This window comes from Agelaius phoeniceus, unplaced genomic scaffold (assembly GCF_051311805.1).
Source record: "Agelaius phoeniceus isolate bAgePho1 unplaced genomic scaffold, bAgePho1.hap1 Scaffold_471, whole genome shotgun sequence".
NCBI classification, from domain to species: Eukaryota; Metazoa; Chordata; class Aves; order Passeriformes; family Icteridae; genus Agelaius; species Agelaius phoeniceus.
Genome location: NW_027510031.1, coordinates 6,332 through 18,200, shown reverse-complemented (window position 1 = coordinate 18,200; position 11,869 = coordinate 6,332). Strand labels below are relative to the sequence as shown.

General features: G+C 56.3%; 1 protein-coding gene and 1 long non-coding RNA gene across 2 annotated transcripts; both read right to left on the bottom strand.

Moving 5' to 3' along the window:
* Window positions 1-1,353: 1,353 nt before the first annotated feature.
* LOC129134520 (diacylglycerol O-acyltransferase 1-like) lies at window positions 1,354-11,255 on the bottom strand (the record flags this gene model as incomplete). Its single annotated transcript, XM_077173252.1, has 4 exons — window positions 1,354-2,718; window positions 6,827-6,889; window positions 8,189-8,276; window positions 11,190-11,255. Coding segments are annotated over 4 exons (358 nt in total), but the record flags the coding sequence as incomplete, so codon positions are not given.
* LOC143693249 (uncharacterized) lies at window positions 5,051-6,801 on the bottom strand. The gene is made up of 3 exons (XR_013180760.1): window positions 6,461-6,801; window positions 5,915-6,380; window positions 5,051-5,844 (listed from the first exon to the last, which is right to left on the bottom strand). It is a non-coding gene; the product is annotated as an uncharacterized LOC143693249 (long non-coding RNA).
* Window positions 11,256-11,869: the final 614 nt, after the last annotated feature.

Sequence of the window (11,869 nt, the reverse complement as noted above, 5' to 3'; positions counted from 1 at the left end):
TGGCAGGGCCATGCAGAGCAGCACCCGCAGGTCCTGGCAGGGCCATGGGCAGGGCCAAGGGTGGGGATGGGGCCAGGTCCTGACAGGGCCATGGAGAGCAGCACCCCCAGGTCCTGGCAGGGTCAGGGCCATGGGCAGGGTCAGGTCCTGGCAGGGTCAGGGGCAGGGTCAAGGATGGGGATGGGGCCAGGTCCTGGCAGGGCCATGGAGAGGGACAGGTCCTGGCAGGGTCAGGGTCAGGGTCAGGGTCAGGGTCAGGGCCATTCCCAGGTCCTGGCAGGGCCATAGAGAGCAGCACCCCCAGGTCCTGGCAGGGTCAGGGTCAGGGTCAGGGTCGGGGCCATTGCCAGGTCCTGGCAGGGTCATCCCAAGGTCCTGGCAGGGTCAGGGTCGGGGTCAGGGTTGGGGTCGGGGCCATTCCCAGGTCCTGGCAGGGTCAGGGTCAGGGTCGGGGCCATTGCCAGGTCCTGGCAGGGTCAGGGTCGGGGTGAGTCCATAAAGTGCCGAAAGCGCCGCGGGGGCTCCACCGGGGCCGGGGGGGTCCCCAACCCCCCTGGGGGGGTCCCCAAGCCCCCCAAGTTGCATTGATCCGACATTCACTCATTGCAGGGCATTGGGGGGCCCGGGGGGATTGGGGGGGTCCCCACGGGGGGGGTCCCAGAGAGATCTGAGGGGTCCCCAGGGGGATTTGGGGGGGTCCTGGGGGAGTTTTGGGGTCCCAGAGAGATCTGAGGGGTCCCCAGGGGGATGTGGGGGGGTCCTGGGGGAGTTTTGGGGTCCCAGAGAGATCTGAGGGGTCCCCAGGGGGATTTGGGGGCGTCCTGGGGGAGTTTTGGGGTCCCAGAGAGATCTGAGGGGTCCCCAGGTGGATTTGGGGGGGTCCCCACGGGGGTCCCCGAGGGATCTGAGGGGTCCCCAGGTGGATTTGGGGGGGTCCTGGGGGAGTTTAGGGGTCCCTTGGGGGGATCTGGGGCGTCCCCATGGGGGATTTGAGGGTCCCCAGGTGGATTTGGGGGTTCCCAGGGGGGATCCTGAGGGGTTTTGGGGGGGTCCCCAAAGGGATTTGGGGGTCCCGAGGGGATCCCAGGGGGTTTTGGGGGGCCCAGGGGGCGTCTGGGGGGTCCCGGGGGGGTCTTGGGGATCCCCTGGGGGGTTTGGGGGTCCCCAGGTAGATTTTGGGGAGTGTTTGGGGGTCCCGAGGGGATCCCAGAGGGATCTGAGGGTCCCCGGGTGGTTTTGGGGGTCCCAGGGAAATTTTGGGGGTCATCAGGGGGGGATTTGTGTTCCCCGAGGGGTCCCCGGGGAGATTTTGGGGGGTCCTGGGGAAATCTGGGGGTCCCAGAGGGATCTGGGGGGTACCCAGGGGGGTTTGGGGGATCCCGGGGGGGATTTGGGGGTCCCCAGTGGGATTGGACGGGTTTGAAGGGTCCCCAGAGGAATTTGGGGGGGTCCCCAGGTGGATTTTGGGGGTCCCGGGCAGGTTTGGGGGATCCTGGGGGGGGGGGAGGATTTTTGGGGTCCCCAGGGGGAGTTTGGGGTGGTCCCAAAACTGGGGGGGATCCAGGAGATTTTGGGGTGTCCCGGGTCTGTCCTGAGGGGATTCCGGGGGGATTTGGGGGTGTCCCGGGGGGATTTTGGGGGGATTTTGGGGAGATTTGGGTCCCCCAGGATGGCGGGGGTGTCTGGGTGGGATCTGGGCGTGTCCCGGGCGTGTCCTGAGGGGATCCCAGGGGGGATTTGGGGGTGTCCCGGGGGGATTTTGGGGCAATTTTGGGGAGATTTGGGGACCCCAGGGATCCTGGGGTGTTTTGGGGTGCCCGGGGTTGTCCCGGGTGTGTCCTGAGGGGATTCCAGGGGGGATTTGGGGGTGCCCCGGGGGGATTTTGGGGGGATTTTGGGAGGATTTGGGTCCCCCAGGATGGCGGGGGTGTCTGGGTGGGATCTGGGGTTGTCCCGGGCGTGTCCTGAGGGGATTCCAGGGGGGATTTGGGGGTGCCCTGGGGGGATTTTGGGGGGATTTGGGGACCCTGGGGTGTTTTGGGGTGCCTGGGGTTGTCCCAGGTTTATCCCGGGTCTGTCCTGAGGGGATTCCAGGAGGGATTTGGGGGTTTCCTGGGGGGGATTTTGGGGCGATTTTGGGGGGATTTGGGGACCCCGGGATGGCGGGGGTGTCTGGGTGTGTCCCGGGTGTGTCCTGAGGGGATTCCGGGGGGATTTGGGGGTGTCCCGGGGGGGGATTTTGGGACAATTTTGGGGGGATTTGGGGACCCCAGGATGCCGGGGGTGTCTCAATGGGATCTGGGCGTGTCCGGGCGTGTCCCGAGGGGATTCCAGGGGGGATTTGGGGGTGTCCTGGGGGGGATTTTGGGGACCCCAAGATGCTGGGGATGCCCGGGTGGGATCTGGGCGTGTCCCGGGCGTGTCCTGAGGGGATTCTGGTGGGGATTTTGGGGGAATTTTGGGGGGATTTGGGGACCCCAGGACGGCGGGGGTGTCTCAATGGGATCTGGGCGTGTCCCGGGCGTGTCCCGGGCGTGTCCCCGCCTGTCCCCAGGTGTGTCCCCGCTGTCCCCGCTGTCAGGGCTCGCAGTTGAGCACGTAGTAGTCGTGCACGTACATGAGCACGGCCATGGGCTGGCCCAGGATCAGCGACATCCACACGGCGGCGTTGCCGTAGTGACCGCGCAGGAAGCGCGACACCAGCCAGGCCAGCGGGATCTGGGGACAATGACAGCAGTGTCACCTGAGTGTCACCTCAGTGTCACCTGAGTGTCACCTCAGTGTCACCTGAGTGTCACCCGCCATCCCCTGCCATCCCCTGTCACCCCCTGCCCCGCGACACCAGCCAGGCCAGCGGGATCTGGGGACAATGACAGGAGTGTCACTGAGTGTCACTGAGTGTCACCGAGTGTCACAGGAGTGTCACTGAGTGTCACCCGCCACCCCCCTGCCCCGCGACACCAGCCAGGCCAGCGGGATCTGGGGACAGGGACAGCAGTGTCACAGCAGTGTCACAGCAGTGTCACCCGAGTGTCACCTGCCATCCCCTGCCATCCCCTGCCATCCCCTGCCATCCCCTGCCCCGCGACACCAGCCAGGCCAGCGGGATCTGGGGACAATGACAGCAGTGTCACAGCAGTGTCACTGAGTGTCACCTGAGTGTCACTGAGTGTCACCTGCCACCTCAATGTCATCCCCTGCCATCCCCTGCCATCCCCTGCCCCGCGACACCAGCCAGGCCAGCGGGATCTGGGGACAGCAATGACAGCAGTGTCACTGAGTGTCACCTGAGTGTCACTGAGTGTCACCTGTCACCCCCTGCCCCGCAACACCAGCCAGGCCAGCGGGATCTGGGGACAGGGACAGGAGGGGACAGCAGTGTCACAGGAGTGTCACTGAGTGTCACTGAGTGTCACCTGAGTGTCACAGGAGTGTCACTGAGTGTCACTGAGTGTCACCTGCCACCCCCCTGCCCCGCGACACCAGCCAGGCCAGCGGGATCTGGGGACAGCAATGACAGGGACAGCAGTGTCACCGAGTGTCACCTGAGTGTCACCGAGTGTCACCTGTCACCTCAATGCCATTCCCTGTCACCCCCTGCCCTGTGACACCAGCCAGGCCAGCGGGATCTGGGGACAAAGGGACAGGGACAGGGGACAGTGACAGTGACAGGGACACAGGGACAGGGGGACAGGGACAGGGATGGGGCAATAGGGGCAAGGATGGGGACAGGGACAGGGACACGGGGACAAGGAGAGAGGGACAGGGACAGAGGGACAGGGATGAGGACATGGGGACACAGGGACAGGGACACAGGGACAAGGAGAGAGGGACAGGGATGAGGACATGGGGACAGAGGGACAGGGACACAGGGACACAGAGACACAGGGACAGGGGACAGGGATGAGGACATGGGGACAGGGACAGAAGGACAGGGGACAGGGACAGGAACAAGAGACAGGGGGACAGAGACAGGGACACAGGGACAGAGGGACACAGGGACAAGGACAGGGACAGAGGGACAGGGACACGGGGACACAGGGACTATGACAGGGACAGGGACAATGACAGGGACAGGACAGGGACGGGGACACAAACAGGGATACAGGGACAGGGGGACAGGGGGACACAGACAGGGACAGTGACAATGACGGGGACAGGGACAGAGGGGACAGGGACAGAGGGACAGGGATGAGGACATGGGGACAGGGGGACAGAGACACAGGGACAGGGGACAGGGACACACGGACAGGGACACAGGGACAGGGACAGGGACAAGAACACAGGGACACGGGGACACAGGACAGGGGGACAGGGATGGGGACAGACAGAAGGACAGGAGGACACGGGGACAAGGACAGGGGACAGGGACAGGGACAGAGGGACAGGGGGACAGAGGCAGGGACAGAAGGACAGGGACAGAGGGACAGGGACATGGGGACACAGGGACAATGACAGGGACAGGGATGGGGACAGAGACAGAAGGACAGGAGGACACGGGGACAAGGACACAGGGACACGGGGACACGGGGACGGGGGCAAGGGACAGGGACAGAGGGACAGGAACACGGGGACAGGGGGACACAGGTAAGGACAGGGACACCGGGACGGGGACAGGGACAGAGACAGGGACACGGGGACACAGGGACACAGGGACAGGGGGACAGGGACAGTGACAGGGATGGGGACGGACAGAAGGACAGGAGGACACAGGGACACAGGGACAGGGGGACACGGGGACAGGGACAGAGGGACAGGGATGGGGACAGAGACAGAAGGACAGGAGGACACAGGGACACGGGGACACAGGGACACAGGGACAGGGATGAGGACAAGGACAGGGACACAGGGACAGGACAAGGACAGAAGGACAGGAGGACACAGGGACACGGGGACACTGTCCCCCCCCTTTTTGGGTACCCCAGACCCCCCTGTCCCCTCTCCTCGTTTCTGGGGTGCCCCAGTTTTAGGATCCCCTGGTTTTTGGGGTTCCCATTTTTGGTGTTCCCCACTTTTAGGATCCCCTGGTTTTTGGGGCTCCCATTTTTGGTGTTCCCCTGGTTTTTGGGATCCCCACTTTGAGGGTTCCCTGTTCTTTGGGGTTCCCCACTTTTAAGATTCTCAGATTTTGGGGTTCCTCTGGTATTTGGGGTTTCCCCTTTTAAGGATGCCCAGGTTTTGGGGTCCCCTGGTTTTGGGGTACCACACTTTTAGGATTCTCAGGTTTTGGGGTCCCCTGGTTTTTGGGGTTCCCCACTTTTAAGATTTTCAGTTTTTGGGGTTCCCCGGTTTTAGGGTGCTGTGGTTTTTGGGGTTCCCATTTTTTGACTTCCCCTGGTTTTTGAGGTTCCCCACTTTTAGGATGTCCTGGTTTTTGGGGTTCCCCACTTTTAAGATTTTCAGTTTTTGGGGTTCCCCAGTTTTAGGGTGCTGTGGTTTTTGGGGTTCCCATTTTTTGACTTCCCCTGGTTTTTGAGGTTCCCCACTTTTAGGACTCCCATGTTTTTGGGGTTCCCTGGTTTTTGGGGTTCCCCACTTTGAGGATTCCCTGTTTTTGGGGTTCCCCTGGTTTTTGGGGTTCCCATTATTGATGTTCCCCACCTTCAGGATTCCCATGTTTTTGGGGCTCCCATTTTCGGGGTTCCCCACTTTTAAGATTTTTCAGGTTTTGGGGTTCCTGGTTTTGGGTTCCCCAGTTCTAGGGTGCTGTGGTTTTTGGGGTTCCCACTTTTTTACTTCCCCTGCTTTTTGGGGCTCCCGTTTTTGGGTTTCCTTGGTTTTGGGCTCCCTGGGTTTTTGGGGTTCCCCTCGGTTTTTGGGGTTCCCATTTTTGGGGTGTCTCACCTGTGCGGCCATGCCCTGGTTTTGGGGTTCCCATTTTTGGGGTCCCCCCGCTGTTTTTGGGGTGTCTCACCTGTGCTGCCATGCCCTGGTTTATTTTTGGGGTTCCCCCCCCGTTTTTGGGGTGTCTCACCTGTGCGGCCATGCCCTGGTTTTTGGGGTTCCCATTTTTGGGGTTCCCATTTTTGGGGTGTCTCACCTGTGCGGCCATGCCCTGGTTTATTTTTGGGGTTCCCATTTTTGGGGTGTCTCACCTGTGCCGCCATGCCCTAGTTTTTGGGGTTCCCATTTTTGGGGTTCCCCCCTGTTTTTGGGGTGTCTCACCTGTGCGGCCATGCCCTGGTTTATTTTTGGGGTTCCCATTTTTGGGGTTCCCCCGCTGTTTTTGGGGTCCCCCCCCGGTTTTTGGGGTGTCTCACCTGTGCGGCCATGCCCTGGTTTATTTTTGGGGTCCCCCCCCGGTTTTTGGGGTGTCTCACCTGTGCGGCCATGCCCTGGTTTATTTTTGGGGTCCCCCCGCTGTTTTTGGGGTGTCTCACCTGTGCGGCCATGCCCTGATTTTGGGGTTCCCATTTTTGGGGTTCCCATTTTTGGGGTTCCCATTTTTGGGGTGTCTCACCTGTGCGGCCATGCCCTGGTTTATTTTTGGGGTTCCCATTTTTGGGGTTCCCCCGGTTTTTGGGGTGTCTCACCTGTGCGGCCATGCCCTGGTTTTGGGGTTCCCATTTTTGGGGTTCCCCCCGGTTTTTGGGGTCCCCCCCCGGTTTTTGGGGTGTCTCACCTGTGCGGCCATGCCCTGGTTTATTTTTGGGGTTCCCATTTTTGGGGTGTCTCACCTGTGCGGCCATGCCCTGGTTTATTTTTGGGGTCCCCCCATATTTTTGGGGTGTCTCACCTGTGCGGCCATGCCCTGGTTTATTTTTGGGGTTCCCCCCATGTTTTTGGGGTTCCCATTTTTGGGGTTCCCATTTTTGGGGTGTCTCACCTGTGCGGCCATGCCCATGAAGGCCCAGAGCCGGAACATCCTCAGGGGGACGCTCACCAGGTACTGCGGGGACAGGGACAGAATTTGGGGGGGACCCCGGGGTTTTGGGGGGCTCCCCGAGAGTTTGGGGTTCCCAGCAGGGATTTTGGGGGGGCTGAGAGGAATTTTGGGGTTCCCAGTCCCGATTTTGGGGGTTTTGAGTGGGGATTTTGGGGGTTCCTGGCAGGAATTTGGGGTTTCTGAGGGGATTTTGGGGTGTCCCAGGGGGAATTTGGGGGGCCCCGGGGTTTTGGGGTCTCCCAGATGGAATTTTGGGGGTTCATGAGTGGGGATTTTGGGGGGTTCCTACTGGAATTTTTAAGGGATCCCCGAGATTTTGGGGGGTCTGAGTGGAATTTTGGGGTTCCCCCGGGATTTTGGGGTCTCCCAGAAGGAATTTTGGGGGTTCTGAGCAGGGATTTTGGGGTCCCCAGTTGGATTTCGGGGTCCCTGAGTGGGGATTTTGGGGTTCTCAGTGGGATCTTTGTGGCACCCTCAGATTTTGGGGTTCCCAAATGCGATTTTGGGGGGGTCCCAGTTGGATTTTGGGGTCCCTGAGTGAGGATTTTGGGGGGTTCCTACAGGAATTTTTAAGGGATCCCCGAGATTTTGGGGTTCCCAGCAGGGATTTTGGGGGGGCTGAATGGAATTTTGGGGTTCCCAGTCCCGATTTTTGGGGGTTTTGAGTGGGGATTTTGGGGGTTCCTGGCAGGAATTTGGGGTTCCCGAGGGGCCCCGGTGGGAATTTTGGGGTGTCCCAGGGGGAATTTGGGGGACCCCCGGGATTTTGGGGTCCCCAGTTGGATTTTGGGGGTTCCCAGCAAGAATTTTGGGGTCCCCCCCTGGAAATTTTGGGGTCCCTGGTTGAATTTAGGGGGGATTTTCTTGGGAATTTGAGGGGTTTCAGTGGGAATTTTGGGGGTTCCCCCCCGATTTTGGGGTTCCCCGATGGAAATTTGGGGGTTTCCCCTCATATTTCGGGGTTCCCCATGGGAATTTTGGGGTTTCTGGTGGAATTTTGGGGGATTTTCCCAGGAATTTGGGGTGATTTTATTGGGAATTTGAGGGTTTTTAGTGGAAATTTTGGGGTTTCCCCCCCCCGATTTTGGGTTTCCCTCCCCGATTTTGGGGTTCCTGATGGGAATTTTGGGGGATTTTAGTGGGAATTTGAGGGATTTTCTTGGGATTTTGAGGATTTTTAGTCAGAATTTGAGGGATTTTAGTGGGAATTTCGGGGTTCCCCCCCAATTTCAGGGTCCCCGATGTGAATTTGGGGTTCCCGATGTGAATTTGGGGTCCCCGTGGGGTTTTTGGGGCTCAGACCTCGTGGAAGAAGGCGGAAGCCAGGAACACGGCCGCCTGCGCCGCCCACTTGCTGACGCCCCTCCTGAGCATGGGCTTGTAGAAATGCCTGGGGAGCCCCAAAATCGGCACGGGGAGCCCCAAAAACGGGGGGACCCCGAAACAGCCCAGCCCCAAAAACCCTGCCCAAAAAACCCAAACTATCCCCAAAAATCCCTGCCCAAAAAACCCCAAAAATCCCCAAAAATCCCTGCCCAAAAAACCCAAAATATCCCCAAAAAACCCAAAATATCCCCAAAAATCCCTGCCCAAAAAACCCAAATATCCCCAAAAATCCCTGCCCAAAAAACCCAAATATCCCCAAAAATCCCTGCCCAAAAAACCCAAAATATCCCCAAAAATCCCTGCCCAAAACACCCAAATTAGCCCCAAAAAACCCAAAATATCCCCAAAAATCCCTGCCCAAAAAACCCCAAATTCGCCCCAAAAATCCCTGCCCAAAACACCCCAGCCCCGAAAATCCCTGCCCAAAAAACCCCAAAAATCCCTGCCCAAAAAACCCCAAATTAGCCCCAAAAAACCCAAAATATCCCCAAAAATCTCTGCCCAAAAACCCCAAATTAGCCCCAAAAAACCCAAATTATCCCCAAAAATCCCTGCCCAAAAAACCCCAAAAATCCCTGCCCAAAAAAACCCAAATTATCCCCAGAAATCCCTGCCCAAAAAACCCCAAATTATCCCCAAAAATCCCTGCCCAAAAAACCCCAAATTATCCCCAAAAATCCCTGCCCAAAAAATGCCAAATTATCCCCAAAAATCCCTGCCAAAAAAACCCCAAATTATCCCCAAAAATCCCTGCCCAAAAAACCCAAATTATCCCCAAAAATCCCTGCCCAAAAACCCCAAATTAGCCCCAAAAAACCCCAAAAATCCCTGCCCAAAAAACCCCAAATTAGCCCCAAAAAACCCAAAATATCCCCAAAAATCTCTGCCCAAAAACCCCAAATTAGCCCCAAAAAACCCAAATTATCCCCAAAAATCCCTGCCCAAAAAACCCCAAAAATCCCTGCCCAAAAAAACCCAAATTATCCCCAGAAATCCCTGCCCAAAAAACCCCAAATTATCCCCAAAAATCCCTGCCAAAAAAACCCCCAAATTATCCCCAAAAATCCCTGCCCAAAAAACCCAAATTATCCCCAAAAATCCCTGCCCAAAAACCCCAAAAATCCCCAAAAATCCCTGCCCAAAAAAAACCCAAAAATCCCTGCCCAAAAACCCCAAATTATCCCCAAAATCCCTGCCCAAAAAACCCCAAACATCCCCAAAAATCCCTGCCCAAAAAACCCCAAATTATCCCCCAAAATCCCTGCCCAAAAAACCCCAAAATCATTCCCAAAATCCCTGCCCAAAAACCCCAAATTAGCCCCAAAAAACCCAAAAATCCCCAGAAATCCCTGCCCAAAAAACCCAAATCATCCCCCAAAAATCCCTGCCCCAAAAACCCAAAATATCCCCAAAAATCCCTGCCCAAAAAACCCCAAAAATCCCTGCCCAAAAAACCCAAAATATCCCCAAAAATCCCTGCCCAAAAAACCCCAAATTAGCCCCAAAAATTCCTGCCCAAAAAACCCCAAATCAGCCCCCAAAAATCCCCCTCAAAATGCACAAATTCCTCCCCAAATCCCCTCAAAATCCTCCCCAAATTTCTCCTCAAACCCAAAAATCCCCCTAAAAACTCCCCAAAACCTCAAATTCCTCCCAAAATCCCCCTTCAATTCACCCAAAAGCCCCAAATTCCCCCCAAATTCCTCCCCAAAAACCCCAAATTCCCACTCAAACCCCCCAAATCCCCTCAAATCCCCCCAAAACCCCAAATTCCCCCCAAAAATCCTAAATTCCTCCCAAAACACCCCAAATTCCCCCAAAACGCCAAAAATCCCCCCAAACCCCAAATTCCCTGAAATCTGACCCCAAATCTCCCCAAATTCCTCCGCAACCCCCCCCCAAAATCCCCAATTAAAACCCCAAATTCTCCCCAAAACTCCCCTAAAAACCCCAAATTCCTCCCCAAAAAACCCCAACTCCACCCAAAACCCCCAAATTCCACCCAAAAAACCCCGAATTCCCCCAAATTCCTCCCCAAAATCCACCCCAAATTCCCCAAAAAACCCCCAAAACCCCAAATTCCTCCCCAAATTCCACCCCAAAAAACCCCAAATTCCTCCCCAAATTCCACCCCAAAACCCCCAAAATCCACGCCAAATTCCCCCAAATTCCACCCCAAAAACCCCAAATTCCTCCCCAAATTCCTCCCCAAATTTCCCCAAATTCCTCCCCAAAAAACCCGAAATTCCACCCCAAAAACCCCAAATTCCCCCCAATTCCACCCAAAATCCCCCAAATTCCTCCCCAAAAACCCCAAATTCCACCCAAAAACCCCCAAATTCCTCCCCAAAATTCCACCCAAAACCCCCAAATTCCTCCCTAAAACCCCAATTTCCCCCAAATTCCTCCCCAAAACCCCGAAATTCCTCCCCCAAAACCCCAAATTCCTCCCCAAAATCCACCCCAAATTCCCCAAAATTCCTCCCCAAATTCCCCAAAATTCCTCCCCAAAACCCCCAAATTCCACCCCCAAAACCCCAATTTCCCCCAAATTCCACGCCAAATTCCTCCCCAAAAACCGCAGATTCCACCCAAAATCCCCCAAATTCCTCCCCAAAAACCCCCAAATTCTACCCCAAAAACCCAAAATTCCCCCAAATTCCTCCCCCCAAACCCCTAATTCCACCCCAAAAAACCCCAAATTCCTCCCCAAATTCCACCCCAAAAACCCCAAATTCCACCCAAAATCCCCCAAATTCCCCCCAAAATTCCCCCAAATTCCACCCAAAATCCCCCAAATTCCCCCAAATTCCCCCGAATTCCTCCCCCCAAACCCCAAATTCCCCCCCAAATTTCCCCAAATTCCACCCAAAAACCCCAAATTCCCCCAAAATCCCCAATTTCCCCCAATTCCCACCTGAGGCACCATTTGTGCACGGGGATGTTCCAGTTCTGCCAGAAGTAGGTGACGGACTCTGAGTTCCTGAGGGGAAAAAACGGGGATCAGGGACCCCAAAATCACCCAAAATCACCCCAAAAACCACCCCAAAAATCACCCAAAATCATCCCAAAATCACCCCAAAAATCACCCCAAAAACACCCCAAAAATCCCCCAAAATTACCCCAAAATTACCCCAAAATCACCCCAAAAATCATCTCAAAATCACCCAAAATCCCCCCAAAAATCATCCCCAAATCACCCCAAAAATCAGCCCAAAATCAGCCCAAAATCCCCCCAAAAATCATCCAAAATGCCCCCAAAATCCCCAATTCCCCCCAGCAGTGACGGACTCGGAGTTCCTGAGGGGAAAAAATGGGGATCAGGGACCCCAAAAATCAGCCCAAAATCAGCCCAAAAATCACCCCAAAATCAGCCCAAAATCAGCCCAAAAATCACCCAAAAATCATCCAAAAATCATCCCAAAATCACCCCCAAATCCCCTAAAATCACCCCAAAAATCACCCCAAAAATCACCCCAAAAATAATCTCAAAATCACCCAAAATCACCCCCAAAATCACCCCAAAAACCACCCCCAAATCACCCAAAATCCCCCCCAAATCCCCAATTCCCCCCAGGCAGTGACGGACTCCGAGTT